Source organism: Peromyscus leucopus, chromosome 3, assembly GCF_004664715.2.
Source record: "Peromyscus leucopus breed LL Stock chromosome 3, UCI_PerLeu_2.1, whole genome shotgun sequence".
NCBI classification, from domain to species: Eukaryota; Metazoa; Chordata; class Mammalia; order Rodentia; family Cricetidae; genus Peromyscus; species Peromyscus leucopus.
In genome coordinates, this window is record NC_051065.1 from 103,743,008 (window position 1) to 103,763,602 (window position 20,595).

The 20,595-nt window shown below is 49.7% G+C and overlaps 1 protein-coding gene across 4 annotated transcripts in view; it reads right to left on the reverse strand.

Annotated features, from left to right (window-relative positions):
* Add2 (adducin 2) overlaps positions 1–20,595 on the reverse strand; it is a 103,115-nt gene that overhangs the window by 40,743 nt on the left and 41,777 nt on the right. For 2 of the 4 annotated variants that reach the window (XM_028854045.2, XM_037203897.1), the window contains exons 2-3: positions 3,799–3,893; positions 135–351 (exon numbers count right to left, since the gene is read on the reverse strand). In XM_028854045.2, coding sequence (XP_028709878.1) covers positions 135–317 — 183 coding nt within the window. In that variant the 5' untranslated portion in view covers positions 318–351; positions 3,799–3,893. Of the gene's footprint in view, positions 1–134; positions 352–3,798; positions 3,894–6,126; positions 6,216–6,241; positions 6,411–20,595 lie in introns of those variants that run through there. The other 2 variants (XM_037203895.1, XM_037203896.1) reach the window with 2 other exon arrangements.

The window sequence follows — 20,595 nt, forward strand, 5'->3', positions numbered from 1 at the left end:
GGCAATCAGACACCCACATGGCCAGGCCCATCTTGTTCAGCAAGCCTAAACTCCCAAGACCCTGAATGAGGGGAGAGGAGCCACTGGTCTTCCAGGTCCCCGGGAAACCAGCCCTCCCTGCCCTGTCCACTCACGGGGCTCTGCAGGATCATGGTGACCCGCTTCTTCTGCTCCATCAGGTTGAAGTCCTGCCGCAGGTCGGCTGCGCGGTTGCGAAGGCGCAAGTATTCAGGGTCATCCTCAGAGAACCGGTCAAAGTAGTGCTGTCCTTGAGAGGGTGGCGGCGAGGCCGCCTCAGGGACCGTGTCCTCGCTCATGTTCCTGCTAGGGCTTCGATCCACTTCTGGAACCCTGTAGAAGAAGGCTGTGTGGGGCAGGCTGGACACAGGCTGTGCTCCTAGTGGCCAGCTGATTGCTGGGGCAAAAGGTGGTGTCCATGCCCTGCGGCTACTTCCAGGTGAGAAGGCAGGTTGCCTCCTGGGATGAAGACCCATGGAGGCTGCTAATGCACCATCAGCTGCTGGGCAAATAAGGGTCCAGCTTAACTGGTCATGTGGAGTGTCAGAGGAGACTTCCTGGGCGGAGGGGAAATATAGCTTGAAGCCCTTTCTGAGTCTTTCTGTGTTGGATCCCTACACAGTAGGGCAGAAGCTGCACCGGTACCCACGGCACTTCAGTAAAAGGTTGACCTCATCGTAGTGGGCTAGAGTGTAGTTCCTAGGGAAAAGTATTTGCCTAGCACGTCTAGGCACTGGCTGGGGTCTATGCCCAGCATCTTGGACAAATTACATAAAGAACTTTTTTTGGGCTCTCTGCTCTCACCAATGTGTCGGACAGAGCTTTAGAGAATAAAGGCTCTTTGCTAAAAAAAAAAAAAAAAAAAAAAAAAAAAAAAAAAAAAAAAAAAAAAAAAAAAAAAAAAAAAAAAAAAAAAAAAACTTTTTTTTGTTTTTCGAGACAGGGTTTCTCTGTGTAGCTTTGCGCCTTTCCTGGGACTCACTTGGTAGTCCAGGCTGGCCTTGAACTCACAGAGATCCGCCTGCCTCTGCCTCCCGAGTGCTGGGATTAAAGGCGTGCGCCACAAAAAAGAACTTTTTTTGTAGGCCTCTTCGAAAGCTATGGTCGAGAAATTCACTAAAGAACACTACTGCCAGGAACCAGGATATAGCTCAGGTGAGAGAGTGCTTGCCCAGCACGCTCCAGGAGTTGGATTCTACCCTCACCACTGCATAAATGGGGCATGGGGGCACATACCCACAATCCCAGTATTCAGGAGGTGGACCCAGGAGACTCAGGCATCCAAGTCACTATCGGCTACATGCAGAGTTCAAGGCCAGCCTGGGATGCATGAGACTGTCTTTTAAAAAGCCCTGCCATGGGTGCCATCTGGCTGATCCTGTTGGGCAGATGTTTGGCAACAAGAGATGGGATGAGGGACTGGGGTTAGGAAAGAATGGAGAGGAGGAGGAAGGTATGGAGGAGAGAAAACTCTCTTCAAATTCTAAAACGGACTTGGCAAGGTGCACGTCAAGCACAGAGTACTTGGGGGCGTCCAAACAGACCTGTCCCTTTCCTCTAAGTCAGGCCTATCTGACCCTGGGCTTCTCCAAGCCACAGTCATCTACAAACTTCAAGCTTGAGAACCTCACAGTTGAGTTACACCAAAAAAGTAAAATAAAATCTCATAGTGTTTTAAATAAGCTTATGACTCTGCGTTGGACCTGTCCATAGCTGTCCTGAGTCTCATGTCTGTTCTAAATGCAGAGAGGAGCCTGGGGCTGGGGGCCACTTCTGGTGAGCAGGTCTGGACTGGAAGTCAGATGCCTGCACTTTAACCAGCCCTGTCTCTTGACACCTGGGTGGGCTCAGGGGTCTCTTTCCCTCTCTCATGGTGGGGGGGGCACAGGATGACCACTGGGCTCCCTGTCAACTCAGACCATACATGGTTGTGGAAGTTGGAGACAGATAGATCCGGGTAGAAGAGACAGGAGGATGGAGGACCTGGATGTCCTGGGACAAAGGAATTTCCTGCCTCCCCAGCCCTAGAAGCCAGTGCTGAACACTGTGCCTCCACTCTGCCCCCATCCAGCTCATCCCTGGACCTTGATGGTAAGAAGGGATGGGAAGACAGGTACAGAGGACTCATCCCACCCAAGCTATGAAGACATGTGAGGGGCAGCAGATTCTCTGGGTTGTAGCCAAAAGTTCTCCCATGGGTCCTGCCCTCTCAGCTGCCACTGTACCTGGTACCACTGTAGCAAGCCAATCTCCATAGCACTTTCAAAGCCTTGACCTTGGGTCTTTTTGAAGTAGAAGCAAGTACTCAGAAGAGTACTCTGGTATGATCATGGATATATGAGCTACCTGCACCCCAACACACATCCTCCTCGGACTCTAGGCCACCAGTGCCAGAAGCACCAAATTTCCTGCTTCTCTGGGCCTGGGGTGCTGTGGCCCAGCACAGCTGGTCCTGGGTTCTCCTGACTTCAGTCCATTCTGTCCAGCGGAAAGACACGAGTCGGCTCATCTCCACTGCAGAGCAGCTGTCCTGCCATGACTGGCTGCTCTCTGGCCATCTTCCTGCTCAGAGATCAGCCCATGGTTCCAGATGTGCTCCCAGGAGAATGGCTCTAACCCTGTGCCCGTGGAACAGGGATTCTGTGAAAGTGAGGCACCCTTCCACAGTGCTGGTGGTGACCAGTTACCGGAAGATGGCTTAGTGGGTAAAGGTAGCGGTGCTGAAACAGATCCATCTGGGTTCAAATCTCAGCAATGTCACTGAGAACCTGTGTGGTCTTTGGCCAGTTCACCTAACCACTGAGCACCAGTTAAGGGATAGCAAAGCTTGATATGTGAGTACTTAAAACATGGTACATGGTCACTGTGATCAAGTCTTTGTCTTCAGTCTTACTAGGTGCCTCTGAGGGGGTGTAATCCTCTCCCATTAGGAACTTCATGAGGAGAGGCAGTGATTCACCTGTAAGCACACTTAACAACCATAATGGTGTGTTTTAGTCCAAGAAGTCAATTCAGTCTTGAGCTCTATTAACACAAGGAACACAGGAAGGAAAATGATGCATCAGCCCAGAGATCACTGGGCCAGCCATGATGGAGGCAAGCTTCTGGGATGCTGCCCCAGTTCCTGCACCAAGATTCAAAACTCCTTTGGAATTTGTTAAATGTCCAAAAGATAGGATTTTTTGTTATTCACTATGAGCTCCTTCCAAGGAAACTGGCATTTGTGTTAAGAAAAAAAAGTGCTATGGGACCTCAGATAGCTTCCAGGGAGAGTCTGGCCACCCAGAAAGACCAGACATGGACCGCAATCAGAAGTTAAGGGTTTCTGCTCCATGCCATAAACATGCATGCACACATTCTCATATTCATATTCTCATTCTCTTCCCATTATCCTCCCTTCCCCCTAGAGGTTGAGATCCATTAAAAGACAAATGATCCATGCCTTTGCATTAAAGCTCCCTCTGTATGCTTAAGTAAGGGTGCCTGGGGGCAGAGGGAGACTGCAGACATTCAGATTTTTATGGGGGCATGAGAAAGGATGTCCCACCAGCAAGAGCATGTGATAAAGAGGAGGGGGCACTGGCTGACATTTCCCCAGAGTCGGTGTCTCTGGGTGCTGCAGAGGGCTCCTGCACCCTAGGGATGGGACCAGGTGTGGAGTGCTAACAATAGTCTATGTAGCTCCTGGTCAGAGGGGAGTTCAGAGCAAAGACTTGAGTGTCTAGAACATCAGCCACAGTCAACCTCCACCATGGCCTCCAAAAGCCATCAACCACTTACCAGTGGGCTGAGCTGGGCCTGTCCAATGTCTGTCTTCAGTACCAGGTCTCACTAGGAGGGCTGGCACAGCCACACGTCACACATCCAGGTGGGAACTGTCAACAAAAGAGCAGACAGACATCAGGACCTTGGCCACACTGACCGCTGCTGGGGCTCGTCACCTGACTTACCCACAGATGCTGGGATCCACTGAAGAATGATCTGGAAATGAGTGTTTAAAAGCAAACCATGACTGTCAACAGGTTAAGAAGGCTCCCATCGCCTTTATAACTGGACTTGAACTTCCTTTAAATCCTCTCGATGTGCTTGCCCAAGAGAAGGTGTATTCAGGCACAAAAATGCTAAAGGACCTTTTCCACCCTCAAGTCCCATTGCCATCTTAACATCAGCCTGCCCAAAGGCCTGTGGCTTTGGCCAGTCCATACCATGGCCTCTCTGTGCCTGACTGGGTTCACCTCTCTGCTCTGATCAGCCACTGCTACCAAGCATACCAGAAAGGCAACCTTGGCTCTTCCCTCTCCTTGTCCTGTGGATTTCAGCCACAGAGATCTTGTAGTTTTATGTCTCTTTGTCTCTGCCCCTCAATGGGAGGTGGCCTGTGTGACCCTTCCTGTCACTGGTTGCCAGAGTCACTGTCCCAGAATTGCAACCTGGTCCCTGCCTGCCATGGTCCTGCTGAAACCCAGTACCCCTTGACAGGGGAACCAAGCTGGTGTCTTTAATTCCTGCTCCTTCAATCAAAACTTAGCCAAACTGAGATTCTGTTACAAAATGACAGGCATTCCCTTTTTGGCCAAATATAAAACTATAATTATGGATTTGCTTTATAAAACCAAATGCCTGCTCCTTCTGTGTTGAATTCAATCTCATTGACCCTCACCAAGGAGCCCACTGGTGTGTGTGTTCTCTCTCTCTCCTTCCCTCTCTCCCTCCCTATCCCATCCCCTTGGGGAGGCCACCTATAGAATGAAACCACACCCTGAGGTGACATTCAGTGTCTGCTCCACCCTCTATTCCCATCATACTCTGAAGCTGCTCATAATTCTTGGGGACAGTGGGGTCTTCCGGAAGCATCTTTTCCTCTTGAACTTCTCCTGATGCTCAGGTGTCTCCTTTCTGGGGAATCTGTTCAATCAAGCTGCCACTCACTTTCACTTACTGTTCTCATTCATCTTGCAACCTAACAGCAACGGCGATTACCCAGAGTTCCCAGCAGGTGGAAGGGGTCGTGGTTTTGATATTTCTCTGTTCTAGGTGTTGCACAGGCCTGGTATAAAGTAGGTGCTGGATAAATGCTAACTGACTAAGCAAACATTTGACTAGTGACACACTGGAAAGTAGGGGCAGTTCAACAAAGCATCACCAGGTCTATCCAGGCCCCCAGGCCCCAGGGTCAAAGAAGGCCTAAGGGGAGCCCACAGCACACAGTGGAGAGACAGAAGCCAGACAGCTCCTTACGGAGAAAGGTGACAGGTACCCTGAGAACTAAGTCACAGCCTTGTAAACACCGTGCTCTTTTGATACCCAGCCCAGGGGCTGGCCCCTCAGGCCAGTCTGGAACAGAGTCTAGCAGATCGCCCACCACTTCAGTGGGGTGTCTCCGGACCAGAACAGTCAGTCACTCCTATGCTTGGCACACACAGCCTGAATAGTCATGAGCTGTCCTTCTCCTGCTGGTCACCACTGCCACAGGCTCAGCGGCCTGAAAGTCCAGCCCTGCCCCCTCCCAGGTCAGTTCTGAGCAAGGCCAGCCACAGGCACTTGCTGAAAGTCTCAGGCATGGCATCAGAACTCACAATAGCACAGTCTTAATCCTGCCAAACAAGCCCAAGTCCACAGGTAACACTGACCCCAGGGGTCCAAGAAGCAGGCAATGTCCACACCACCCACTACATCACAACCCAGAGTCCTCTCACTTTCCAAAAGGCCCTTACCCCAGTTTTGACCCACAGGACCCTTGCTGTCCGCACAGGAAGCCCTGGAGCCTTGGAAACCCCTCCCACTGTGGCCAGATCTTTGCCCTCCACAGCTCCAGGCCTCAGGAGGCTGGAGGCACAGCTGTGCTGCAAGTCACTGCCAAGGGCACTGTCCTCCCTGTCTCACTAAAAGCAAGTCCCAGTGGTCCCTGGAGGGTGCATTGGCTTCCTGGGGCTGGAAAACAGATAGGAGCCCACACAGCCAGACATGGCTCAAATCTAAAGATTAAGCTCTGTGTGCCTTGAGAGGTGGGTGACTGTCTCCTGCCACCTCAGTGGGGTGTCTCCAGATCAGAACAGACAGTCATAATGCTTGGCACACAGAGCCTAATCAGCCATGAGGTGCCCTCACCTTGCTGGTCAGTCACCACTGCCACAGGATCAGGGGCCTGAAAGCTCCGCTATGGGCAAGGTAACCACAGGCACTTGCTGCCAGCCTCCGACATGTCACCAGAACCCACACTCACCGATCCTCCATCCTGGGAGACTCCCACAAGTGGCAGAGGCAGCGGCTGAGGCCTTGCTGCTGTTCTGCAGAACAGATGTGGGCAGTGAAATGAGAGACTCAGCCACACCCTGCCTGCCATGTTCAGATAAAGGCAGGACCATGGGGGACACTTATCACCATCTCTCACACCACATGGTTCCACATTCTTCCATGTTCTGCCTCACATAATAACCACTGTGGTCATTTAGGACCAAAGTGCTTAAAAAAAAAAAAAAGAAGAGGAGGAGGAGGAATAAAGAGGAGGTAAAGTTGACATCAGTCTTCTGAAACCCTGCTGGCTGGAAGAAGCTCTTCGCTGCTGCCTGCCTTGGATGCACCCAAGTACTGATTTCTGGGTACTCCTTACGCACGCTCTTCTAGAGAGGCCCAGGAGAATGTTAAGAGCTTCTGGCTAAGGGCCTCACACCTAGGGGGCTAGTAGCTATGTTTCCCATCCACCTGTTGCCGTGAAGGACAGCCACAGGGCTAGATTCCCTTTGTTCTCACTGTGCAGCTGTAACATTTGGACTGGTTGTGAGCTTCAGGGGCCCGGAGTGAGCAGAAACTGGAACTGGACCCAAGAGCAAGACACCCAGGAGAGAGAGACCACTCCCAGGGAACCATAGTCAGACTCTTCATTGAAAATGAGGGTGCCTATTACACAGAGAAACGCAGACACATGTATGGGGACATATAGTCAACTGGTCATCTTGATACAGGGCCTGGAAATGATGGCCTGGCCTGAGACAGACCTTGCTTGTCCAGTGCTTCTGGAGACAGAATACTGGAACCTCTGGATTCACGCTTAGGAGAATCAAGGTCTTGACTTAGATTTTAATGACGGCTATTATTCAGTGTGCAGAGCCGTGAACCCCAGGAGCTGCTGGGGCTGGCTGGGCTGGTCCTTCTCCCCAGCCCTACAATGAAGAGCCAACCTCTTGGTTTTCCAGGCAGGAACCTGAGGCCTTGGGAACCCAAGTGACTAGATCTGGGGCTCTAAGCTGGTCGAGAACAGAGCCTGAGTTTGAACACATCTGATTGACAGTGTGTTGTCTCTTTGCCGCCCCCCATAATGGTGAGTAGATGCCACAGACCAAGTAGAATGGTGGTAGTGGGGGGTTGGCAGGAATGGGGACATCAGCCAACAGCCCCAGCCCAAAGTCCGGGTTTTGTATCCGTGACAGAAGCCCCAGCATTCAGTCTGGAAAGGAGAGTCTGGTTCCTACTCCTGGCAAACAGGCTCAGAACTGAGCTGACCCCAGCTCAGGAGGAAGTGGCCATTAGGAGGCAGGGGTCAGGGAGGCACCTCTAGTACTCACTTTGAGAAGGTGGGCTACAGGGGTGGCAAGTAGCCATAGATCACCCATACATAGTACCATGGCTGCTGGGTCACTCAAGTAGATGGAGTCATCTCTGGACTCTGCTGGACCTGGACTCAGATACAGTCCTCTCACAAAAATACCCACCGTGTGCCAGGCCCCGCCCAACTGCTAGACAGTAGCAGAATCCCCAATCCTTGCTCTCAAAAGGCCTTCTCAGGGGGTGGGGGCCATTACATCTTTGGTGGTGTGAACAGTTCTCAGCATGGAAGCTGTGCAGTTCCCAGCACTAAGGCACCAACTCTGGGCTTTCACACACATAATGGGCACCTCTACCACTGATCCCCAAGCCAAGCAGCTTTCGTGCCTTCGCGAGGGGGAAGCGGGGCATGTAGGAAGCTCTTGGTTTGCAGAAACTGAGAGGAACTAGCAGACTGGCTGGCCCTGGCTTTCCACCCACCATCCCTCCAGGGAAAAGGTCTGCTACCTTGGGAACGATGCAGCTAAGTACAGAGGCAGAGTGTCCTCTGAGTCACCATTTCTCACCTCTGCTATCTGGCAATCCACCCAGGCCTAGGAGGTAGTCACCCTGCCTACCCTTGCATTCAGGCGTGAGTGCTAAAGGCCAGTGCAGTAAACCTCAAAAGCATTCAACCTGACCAAGTGCAAGCGCCGCAACATTCTTATGTGTGGCCCAAGCTGACGGCGCTGCTTGAGGTCCTGTCTCATAGCCCTTCCTGCTCCTAGCCAACAGCTCCCAGGAAGGGCTGCCCACCATGCCTTCTGCCACTAACATAGCAAACACCCCTGGCCACCAGAGGTGGAAATAAACACTTTTAATACTTGGAGGTCAAAATTGTTGCGTTTTTTTGTTTGTTTAATTAGGGTGTATGAATGAGTAGTGTTTTGTTTTCACCAACTGGGGACAAGGGAAAATTATATAAACATCTTTAAGAGGCAAAAGGATTTAAGATCGTGGGGGTGTGCTCTTAAAGAGAATTGTGGGATGTCAGGCATATCCCCTCTTTTACACCCAGCCATGAGGGAGCCTGCTCCCTCGTCATGGGCTCATGCCATGGTGCATGCACCCTGCTGTCACAGACCTAAAGCAATGGGACCATTCAGCCATGGGATAAATCCTTGACAACTGTGACCAAAACAATTTTCTCTCTCTCTCTTTTTTTTTAAGCCGATTCAACCTGGCTAACACTTATGAAGAGTCCAGGTGTGTTATCCTTACCGTTTCTCAAATGTTGTCCTCCTTGCAGGATGCAGAGGACCAGAGGAAACAGTCTGGACAATGGATGCAGCCCACGGAAGGGAAGGCAGACTTTGGAGCAACGGATTGGATTTTCTGAGCCTGTTCCTACCCTAACAATGCTCTCCCATAACTCCCTCTATTTCTCTGAGACTACCGCCTGTAAAATCTAGACTTCTGCTTCCATCCCACTGACCAACCTGGGGTCCCTTAGGATCCAGGTATCCATGTGTGGGATCTCTGTCCTTATTTGTCCTCTCCCTGGAGGTGGCACTGATACTTTCCTTGCCATCTCGCTGCCCTCAAGATACTTTTGTTTTTCTTTTACTATAATTTCAGACAAGCTGAAATCAAGTCCCCTGAAACACCCTTAAGGGAAAATAGCTCCTAGCAAACGTTATCAGGAAGCCACATGCTTTCTGGGAACCAGTGTAGTGTTCACCTAATCATCCCAACCGTTCACTCCTCAGGACCATTTCGACTCTAACGAGGCCGCTTTGAGTTAGAGATTTAAAAGCACAATATGAAGGAAGCTAGCCCCCCCCCAGCTTAAAACTTCAATTCAACCGAGCTCATTTGTAGAGATGGGGGGACTGAGCTCCTAGCATCGGACTCAAGGGAATAAGTAACCAGTTGAAGCCACACATCTTAAAATATGATCTTCCATTTTAACTTCCCAAGAGGCCATAAAACTACTGATAAAAGAAGGAAGAAATGAGAGGTGAACAGAGGGAGAACAAGAGGCAGATACTGTGACTCAAGTCAGCCTCGCTCTCAGGACATCTCCTGTTCGGGAAAATGGCACAGGAGCTGACTCACACAGGCTGGCACAGACAATAGTCCCAGAAGCGGGGGTTGGAGGTAGGGGTGGGATGTAGGGGAGGCACCAAATCTGGTATGAGGGTAAGCTGTAAAAATAACCACCAGCACTACCATGTTCACCTAAATCACAGCTTAAAAGAGGAAACACCCTTGGTTATAAATTACCTTTGGTTAGAAGACACATCCCAGTTTCGGAGATTATTTAAACGAGGGGGAATGTGTCTTAGAATAGATAAAGCATGAGACCCGAGTTATAAGTCAGTGTTGCTGGAGCTGTGGAGATGCCTCCGGAGTTAAGGTGTTTGCCTCGCAAGCATGAGGACCAAAGTTCGGACTCCCAGATCCCAGTAAATGTTGTGTGTTTGTGGGGGTGGTCATTGGTGTGTAACTCCAGCCTTGGAAGGCAGAGACGGGATCCCCAGAGCAAGCTGGCTATGGAGATGAGCCATGTCAGTGAGTTCTACACTTGACTAAGAGATTTGTTTCAAAAGATGAGGGGGAGGAGCGATGAAGGATAGTTTCCAACACCAACCTTGGGTCTCTGAGCATGCCCACACACACCTACACATGTGCAAGCACACACACTAAAAAGAAATTAGTGTCATCATAACCCCATGGTAGGGAGCATGCCATTAGTAGGTGAAATTAAGAGATGCCAAGAGACCAACAGCCCAAGATGAGGGCTTGAGCAGTCTTAGAAGCATGCATGGGTGCCTGTGTGTAAATGTCTGCTTCTGCTTAATACTGCGTCCTGAGGTCAAGGACGTGGGCAGGCTTGATGTCCCAGCTCCCACTCAGGTTTTGCTTGTCTGTTTTCTTATGAGAACACCACTTCCTCTTCTATAAAACAGCAGCACAATATCATAGGTGAGGAGAGCCTGTATGAGATGAGAGAGGAGACTGAACCACCACCCTGATCTCTGATTTGCGGAGCTGATGAAGACACAGACGGAGCTAAAAGATACAGCTCTCTGGAATGCATAGGACCCTGGGTTTGCGCCCCCCCCCCTCTCTCTCTCTCTCTCTCACACACACACACACACACACACACACACACACACACACACACACACGGGGAGGGGGGGGGAGAAAGAGGACAGAGACAGAGACAGAGAAGGGATGGGGCAGAGGGGAAACCAGCATGAGGCAAGATGTTCCACCAGGGGCAATTAACATCCCAATTTGCTGTGGGATTCATTTCTGGCCTGCATATTCCCAACTTTGGGTGAAGGACAAAAAAAAAAAAAAAAAAAAAAAAAAAGAGGAGCACTAGAGGGCAGTAAACTAGTATTCCAAACTGTCTTTCTTCCGGAAGACCCAGACCCAGGTCAGCCCGTCAGCATCAGTGTGACCATCCTGAGGATGCTCTTAGCCCTTCTCTTTGGCTCTAAGACTGTTGAAACAATGGTCCTCAAGAAACTGGCATTTTCCCCAGGAACCTCATGTTAAGAGAAGGAAAAGGCTGAATGAAGCCAGCCAGGGGAGCTTATCCTCGGGGAAGAGAGTTTGCACAGCTCCTCCAACGTGTCAGACTGCTTCGTAGGAGAAATTAAGGCAGAGACTATGATGGGTTACTTATGCAACAGACCACAGCTTGTCTAAGGCTGATGGCTTACAAGTGGCTGAGACTGGCTTATTAGGGCTGCTGGGACCTAGGCTCTGACCCTAACAACCCCGGAAATAATAGCTAAGCTCAGTATTGAATCTCAGCTCTCTCTCCCTCCCTCCCCCCTCTCTCTCCCTCTCCCTCTCCCTCTCCCTCTCTCTCTCTCTCCCTCCTTCTCTCTCTCTCTCTCCTTCTCTCTCTCTCTCTCTCTCTCTCTCTCTCTCCCTCTCCCTCTCCCTCTCCCTCTCCCTCTCTCTCTCTCCTTCTCTCTCTCTCTCTCTCTCTCTCTCTCTCTCTCTCTCTCTCTCTCTCTCTCTGTGTGCTATGTGTGGAGTCAGGGGACAACTAGAGTCAAAGAGTCCGTTCTCTCCTCCCACCATATGGATTCTGGGGGTCAAAGTCAGGTCATTAGACTTGGTGGCAAACGCTTCTATCCCCCGAGGCATCTCACTGGCCCAATGGCTTACTTTTTCTAACCTCGGGTTCTTCATTTGTACACTGTGGACAGGGATAGTCCTTATATGATTATACAGAAAGCTCTGGCTTTGCACAGAGCCTAACAACTAAGGACTCAACCAAATCTCAGTCTAGAGGCTGCTGTTAAATCATCCCTAGCGCAGCAGCTTACTGACAATTTAACAATTTAAAATATAAAAACAAATCACTGCCCAGACTCCATCTTGCCAGTGAGCATGCACCTGGGCTGGCTACCCCATCCCATGTTCTCGAGGGAAAGCCAGCACTGCCTTTTATACCTACAATGCATCCAGACTGTAGGGGCAGGGGATGAGCTGGAAGCCCCATAGCCCATTCTAGAGTTCACCAGCAATGAACCATCAGCTCAGAGTCTGAGCTCGATGAAATCAGGCAGGTGGTGTCTGCGGCAGGGTTTCTGCACTAAGATTTGGGACAGCAGTGCATTTTAATGCTTTTCCACCTTCTCTTCTGAGATGGGCTGTTGTCAGAATGCCCCCGTGTTAGGACTTAATTGCCATGGCAGTAGTACTAAGAGGCTTGGCCTTTGGGAGATTATTGGGTCAGGAGGGCAAGGTGCTCGTGACTGGCTTAGATTAGGTCATAGTCTCCAAAGCTGGCTCTTATCCAAAGGATGCGTTAGGCTGACTGGTCCGCCTGTGTGTGCTTCCTTGGTGCGGGATGCCTGCAGACTTCACCTACAGACCATCGGCCATGTGAGCCTCTGTTGTAGCTACATTCCTGTTGCCATGATAAATGCCCTGACAAAAGCTCCTGATGAAAGGATACAGTCCATGAAGGCGGGGCAGGCATGGTGGCAGGAGCTTGAGGCAGCTGGACACATGGCATCCAAACCCAGGAAGCAGAGAGTGACTAATGCTGGCGCTCAGGCTCAGCTTGCTCTCTCCTTTTTATGCAGTGTAGCAAACCCAGCCCAGGGAACGCTGGTCCCTGGTTTTAGGTGAGTCTTCCCACTGCAGTTAACCCAATCCAGATAAGCCTCCACAGACAGGCCTGTCCAGATCCTCTCAAGCTGACAATCAGTGTTAAGTATTATAACTTCTATTCTTCATCAATGGCTCAGTCTCCAAAATTCTGTTATAGTAGCTGAAAATGGGGCCAGCTGCAATGCTGTTTGCTGGTAAACTCTAGGACAGGCTGTGAGGCTTACAGCTCATCCCCTGTCCCTATAGTCTAGACACATTGTAGGTATAAAAGGCTATGTCCACCTAGCTCCTGGCACATTTGTGCCCTGAGATTTCTGGCTCTTCTTGGGAGTCGAGTATGGAACACACAAGTGAGGGGTGAGATTTTTTAAGTGTGAGAAAAACCAAAGTGTAAATGGCAAGCAAAGACTGAGACTCTTGCAGGGTTAAAAATGAGAGGGACCAGGAGAGGAGACCTCTATCTCTCACTACACAAAAGGAGAGTAGAGCTTGTGAGATGAATTCAGGGAGGTGTTACATACAGGGGAAGACACACATGAAGTGTGTTAGCATGAAGCAAAGCATAGATGGAAAGAATCAGCCAAGAGACAGACACACATTGGCTGCCTGTGGTGGTCTGAAAAAAAAAATGGCTCCCATAGGCCCATAGGGAGGGGCACTGTTAGGAGGTGTGGCCTTGTTGGAGTAGGTGTGACATTGCTGGAGGAAGTGTGTCACTGTGGGGGTGGGCTTTGAGGTCTCATGTGCTCAAGTCATGCCCAGTGTGGTACACAGTCTCCTTCTGCTGCCCATGGATCAAGATGTAGAATTCTCAGCTACTTCTCCTGCACCATGTCTGCCTGCCATGTTTCCTGCTATGATGATGATGGACTAAACCTTCGAAATTGTAAGCCAGACCCAATCAAATGCTTTCCCTTATAAGAGTTGCTGTAGTCATGGTGTCTCTTCACAGCAATAGGAACCCTAACTAAGACACTTCCCATGTAGCAGGTGTGAACTGCATGGCTTCACACCATCAATTGCTATTCATGGGAATGTGCACCATGGTGAGAAGTGAACGTTACTGAAATAGAATAAACATGTTTATACTTCCTCGTGCCTGCTCTACCAAAAGCTGAGCCCTGTTCCAGCTCTACAGGTCTATGGGCAGGAGGGACCCAACAGTTGTAGGACCTTAGACAAGTCCCTCTGTCACTGTGAGCCTCATTTCCATTGAAATTGAAGGGAAAACATTGGCCTGTGTTTCTGGGTGACCTCTTCATAAGGAAAACAAGAATTAGCTGCCAACTTTCCAATAGAGCTATGCATAGTCAAGGCATCTATGTCTGCTCCCTCCCTGGCCTTGACATCCACACACAGCATTGGTGGGCTTATCCAATGATGTGAACATTACCTCTTAAAGTAAAGGTTTAGCAGGTGCAGTTAAGGATCTTGTGATGAGATTATCCTGGATTACTGAGCTGGACCCTAAAAATACCATCACTGGAGAGATGTTTTACAGTGGGAGGAAAAGATCATGACATGGAGGCTGTGATCATTAGTATTGATTACTAAATTGACTGGGTTTAGAATTACTGAGGAGAAAGACCTCTGTGTAGGTTTTAGATTATGTTACCTGAGCTGGGAAGACCCACTCTAACTGTGGGTAGCACCATTCTATGGCCTGGGGTCCTGAGTTGAATAAAAAGAAGAGGGTGAGTGAGTACCAGCACTCAGCTCTCTGCTCCCTGACTGAGGACACAATGTGACCAGCAGCCTCATGTCTCTGCCACCATGGCTTCCCTGCCCGAGACAGACTGTGAGTCAAAATAAACCCTACCTTCCCTAAGTGACTCTTGTTATAGCAAGGAGAAAAGTAACAGATGTAGTGTTGTGCTATCGTGGCATGCACACGTACAAAATTCTGGTTTACTTCCGGGTACCAGAGAAATAGACAGACCCAGAGTGCCACAGAGAATATGAAGACTAAGGATCACTACGGATCCAATCAGCTGCAATTCTGGGCCACGGACGGTTTCAGCGTGTGGAAGCTCTGACTTTAGCAGTGGGTGAAAGTTGCTGACCTTTGGTGGCACTTGTCCCTGAGCTCAGTCGATGCTTCTGAATTGAACAGCCACTCACCCAGAAAGTGCTAATGGATCCTGACATCTCTAGTTCATCAGCCTTGAGCAGGTCAATCGAGAGCCAACTTGTTCTTTTCCTTTCTTTTATATAAAACCACTTTGCTGTAATGAATTCACAGATAAAAACATCTCACAGCAAGAAGGAAGTCACTCAAACAGGTGCCCATTCCAAACTCTATACATCTCAGCAAATATCTACACAGTTAAAACTGCCATCCTGAAGCGTGGCACTCTGTACAGTTAGAACAGTCGCCCTGAAGCGTGGCACTCTGTTTAGGCTTTTATATTCTCTCTAGGCTTGTTTTTGGTTTTGATAGGAAAAATTTTAAAAGAACTTCAGTGCCCCTTGTTCTTGGGGGCCTGAGGAATTCCTGGGAGAATTAGGAGCCTATGTTACTAATGCTGATGAACTTGATCTGACCCATAAATCATTATTAAATCAATTATCTTAATGTTTTTGTAAAATGAAAGCACTTGGCCCACTGAGATGACTCAGCAGGTCAAGGCACACACCACTTAAAGCCCGATGGCCTGAGTTTGATCCCTGGGACCCATATGATGGATCAAGTTGTTCTCTGGTCCCACGTACCACCATACACCCTCAAGAACACACACAAACAAATGTAAGCTTTAAAAAGGAAAAAATAAGCAAAACACTTGACCCAAGAAGACTAGAACTTGGGCTCTCAGACATCTGGGCACTTGTAAGAGTAACAGGCAGGAAGAAGAGCCCCTGATACAGGGCTGCAGGCTGAGATGGAGTGAGTGGCCTCAGCCTTGCCATAGCCTGTGCTTTGCTCTTGGAAAGTGGGAACAGGAATGAGCAGATGGTGCAGACACTCATGGCTCACTTTCCTCTGGACTGTTTCCTCCAATCCTCCCAGGCCATTCCACACACACAGTGATATCTCTACAATGCTTCACAAAAGTCATCCAAGAAGTTTCACTGTCCAAGTTCCAAGATGACCAAAAAGCAGATAGATCAGGAACTAGCTCTCATCCACTGGGAGCTATCATCCTAAAGAGAGGGAATCCATGCTTGGTATTGTAAATATGGTTTAAAAAAAAACCATGGCTAGGGAAGCCTTAGGCTCTAGGACAGAACTTACTGATGTCTTTTTCTCAACAGTCACATTGTCAAACTGCCTTCTAAATATTAATGGTTTATGCATCTCCCCAGCTGGCTCAGAGAAGCTTCTTCCTACAGTGAGCAGTGGTTAATGCAGACTCACAACTCTCAACAGTGGGCAGTGGTTAATGCAGACTCACAACTCTCAACAGTGGGCAGTGGTTAATGCAGACTCAACTCTCAACAGTGATCCACTTTTCACTGGGGGTATTCACTGCTAGGTTGGCCATGCCCCAGTGGATGTACACATGAGCAGCAACTAATAGGACTCAGTGGGTTATTATTTTTTTAAAGGACATGAAGTTGTGAGGGAGATGTGTTGAGTGGGGTGCTGAGGGGAGTTAGAGGAAGGGAGTAGAGGTGGATATGATCAAGATACATTTTATCCATGTGATACATTTGGAGAATAAAAAAATAGGTATATAAGAAATCTTGCTGTGGCCCACGTGTTTCCCATTTCATATTCAAGAAAGACAAGACCTTAACTTGCTGCCATGAGTCTCTCTGGTCACTCATGCCCATCTTTAAAAGCCACAGAAGAGCTGTTGGTGTAGCCTCATAGGACACAGCCTCCTGTGACAACATCGTGTTAATCCATCATGCACTGTCTCAGCCATGATCCTTGTCATTTGGTCCTCTAAACAGGCTTCCAGACACGAGAAGCAATCCAAGCTTGCCAGGACATAACCATCACCAGTTTATGGCCTGCTTCCAGGCCTGTTTCCACATCCAGGGAGGGGGGGAAATGCTATAAAACAACCATTTCCAGAAGATCCCAGACGTGTTTCTTAATATATGCAGCAGAATTTAAGTCCTCAGATTTTCAGACCAGATGGTTTTACAACGTTGCGAAGTAGTTCTGATTCCATCGTTATTTAAAAATGCTGTGCCTTTTAAATACACAGTGCTTCTGCTAATTAACACTTCATAATTTCTCAAGAGTCCCACAGGCAATTGCTACGATTTGTAACCAGTGCAAGATACTGTCAAAAAAAAAAAATCCTATTTTTTTTTTTTCTGAATAGCTGCCCTGGGATGGAAAATGTGAAATATCTCAGCACTCCCTATTGTGTGGAAGGAGTGATGTGAAAAGTCAAGCGTGACTCCCTGAAGTTGTGGGTGACGTGTAAGCACAGCATCACATCAGGTCCCTATACACAGATGCACTTCAAGACAGACTCCCACTGTGGTCCCACAGCCAAGACAAACAGCCACTAATGAGAACAAGTGCACACACGCACATACACGGACACATGTACATGGATGCACACCTGTGCACACACATGCACTGAGAACAGAAGGCATCAAGGCCCAGCCAGGCAAGCTGACCACAGGTACAGAAGGCAGTAGAGGGGCATTTCTTTCAAATCTCACTGAGTGTCTTGGTTACTTTTCTGTTGGTGTGTTAAAACACCATGACCAAAGGCCACACACAGAAGGGAAGGTTTACTTGGGCTTACAGTTCCAGGGGCTAAGCGTCCATCACGGCAGGGGACCATGGCAGCAAGCGGCAGGCATGATGGCTGGAACAAGAACACGAGAACTCACATCTTCAATGCAAGCAGGAAGCAGAAATGAATGGGGCGTAGCCTGAGACTCTCAAAGTCCCCTCCCCACCGCCACCAGTGACACACTTCCTCCAACAAGGTGGCACCTCCTAAGCCTGCTTAAGCAGCGCCACCAACTGGGGACCAAGTGTTCAGACACCTGTGTCTACAGGGGACCTTGCTCATCCAAGCCACCGCACAGAGCATGATTAAAAGACAGGGAGGGAGGGGACATGGGAAGGGAAAGGCACCCGTGATCCTAAAATCTGGATGAAACAATCTCGTCACAAAGAGTCAATGATCCCAGTACGATTAACAAACTTGGCTGTGAAGGGCTCCTACACAGAGACAGTACTCCTTTTATAGAAAGATATTTTAGGTAAGAATGTTAAAACAGCAGTGAGCATGCGTAAGGCCTAAGCATCTGTGACTTTCAGTACAGCCTACTCCTCTGCCAGGCGTAAACCTTTAATTTTCTAGGAGTCTCACAAGCAAGATGAAAATCCCTACTTATGGTTTAAAAAAAAATGCCCTGTGCAGCCTTTGTAACCCATGTTTTTACCCTCTGAGATTATAATCCTATCAAAGGTACTTCAGAAATAATACTGTGACATCATTTACTAACAGGAGAAGATGGAGGAGGTGTGGAGAAGAAGGTGGAGGAGGTGGAAAAGAAGGACAATGAGGTGGAGGAGGTTGAGTAGGAGGTAGAGGAGGTGGAGGATGAGGTGGAGGAGGTGGAGAAGGGGTGGGGCGGTGGAGGAGGAGGGGGATGATGTGGAGGAGGAGGGGATGATGTGGAGGAGGAGGGGATGATGTGGAGGAGGAGGAGGGTGTGGAGGAGGAGGAGATGATGTGGAGGAGGAGGAGGGTGTGGAGGAGGAGGGGGATGATGTGGAGGAGGTGGAGGAGGGGGATGATGTGGAGGAGGAGGGGATGATGTGGAGGAGGGGGAGATGGAAGGGGATGATGTGGAGGAGGTGGAGGAGGAGGGAGATGATGTGGAGGAGGGGGAGGAGGAGGGGGAGGAGGAGGGGGATGATGTGGAGGGGGGAGATGGAAGGGGATGATGTGGAGGAGGTGGAGGAGGAGGGGGATGATTTGGAGGAGGGGGAGGAGGAGGGGAATGATGTGGAGGAGGGGGAGATGGAAGGGGATGATGTGGAGGAGGAGGGGGATGATGTGGAGGTGGTGGAGAAAAGCTCCGGAGACATACTTTGAACAATGTAACTTTGGCAGCCAGCAAAATCGTCCACAGGGATATTGTTAGGCTATTACAGAGGACTCTCTTGAGAACCCTGGCTCCACCACACACTGGAGTATGTCTCATCCTGTCCTGAGCACCTCTCTATTGACCCCCTACACTTAAATTTTGGTTAGAATTTCTCCTTAATGAACTACAAGCCTGTCTGTCTCATGCCAACTCCTGAAGTTCTTTCCAGCAGCAAGGCAAAGTCAAGCATGCCTATTTCACCAGAGTGAAAGTCCCTCATCAGAACTCCCCAGGGGGCAGCGAGCAAGCCATGGAGCTGTGTCACCTCAGGCCCTAGTCCCATGGACATCATGAAGCCACTACACAACCCCTTCTCCCTCTGCCTGAGGTCTGAGCACAAGGAGGCTTATTTGGCTAACATGTCTCCTCTTTATAGCAGCCAGTGCCCTAGGGAGAGTTGGCCAGACATTTGCTCATCCGTCTGACATCAATGTGACCCAAGGAGACAGTGTTCTTCCTAACATTCTAATGATGTCACGGTGACAGGATACCCAGGGAGCATGTCATGGCTAGGGAGACCCATGGAGGGGGATAAAGGCCTCCTTGCTGTAATGGCACAGGGGACTCTGGGGAGAATGGGCTCATTAGAAGCTGATGAGCACCAAAGATGAAGGATCTCTCTGGTCCACCTACTGGGACAGGCTGCAATCACCCACACCTACCCTCATTTCAACAGAGTTTCTCCTTGTAGGAGGAGGTCTGGGCAGAAGGCAGGACACAGATGAAACCATGAGGATGTGGCAGAAACATCTGCACTGAAAAATCCTAAAAGCAGCTGAGAACGAGAACAAGCTGTCACTGAGTTTAGACCAGAAGCTCTCGGGGAGCAGAGCTCACCTGACGTCAACACCCCACCCCCTCACTGTGTCTTCATGTCTATTGGCGCCAGAGTGTACGCACCGGAACTGGCCTGATGGAAGGATGGTACAGATGAGGAGGGGATGTCTTGAGGCCTCTCTATCACATTGCTGCACCCTCCATCCCCCCATCCATGCATTCACATATTTGCAGTCTCTCCCACTGGACCTCTGCAGGAAGACCCCACAGACAGGCTCGGCTGCACTGACTCTGCTGTCTTCCTCAGGCAGTGTCTACCAGCTGACATGTGTCCTGGTGGACAGTGTGGACACCTTCCCTGGACACCACCAGCCTTAAGTTTCAGAGATACCACCCTGGAAGACACAGCACAACCCTCCTTAGGAGGTTCTCGACTCCTCATTTCTGAATCACCATAGGCCAAATAAAACTGCTAACATTCTGTTAAACCCAATACCCCGAGATGATATTTTGCTTTATTCCCCTTTCTGTCTCACAGGACTCAGAGCTTGGCAAGGTGCAGGCTGCAGTACGAGGCAGCCATAATTCTGTAGGACAGGAGAACAGGGTGCTATGTGTAACCTTGTTCTGAACCAGTACATACACATACATGCAAAGTGGAGCCTTTGGGTCTCTGCAGTTTGCAAAAGCATTTGCCCTGCAGGTTTATCCAGGGACCACTACCATGCAAAGCCACACAGCTCCCAGCACCACCATGGGTGATTAACTTTTCTCCAACTGAGAGGCACGAGATTGGACAAGGAGCTGAACTAGTGGAGACCTCACACTCGTGAACTTGAGAGCACTCTCTGGTCCCTGGGTATACATATGCCTCACAGATCTGGGCCGCCGAGCAGGAAACTGGGGACTTTGTGTCAAAGGGAAAAGCATGGGACATATATACAGACAACTGGGAGCCAGGTCCCTCATTACCTGATTGAGCCGTCCTCAGATGGGCCCTTGGGGAGGTGGGAGGAGGAAAAGGGAGCAGGGTCCTGTCTAGTCAGAGCAGCAGAGTCC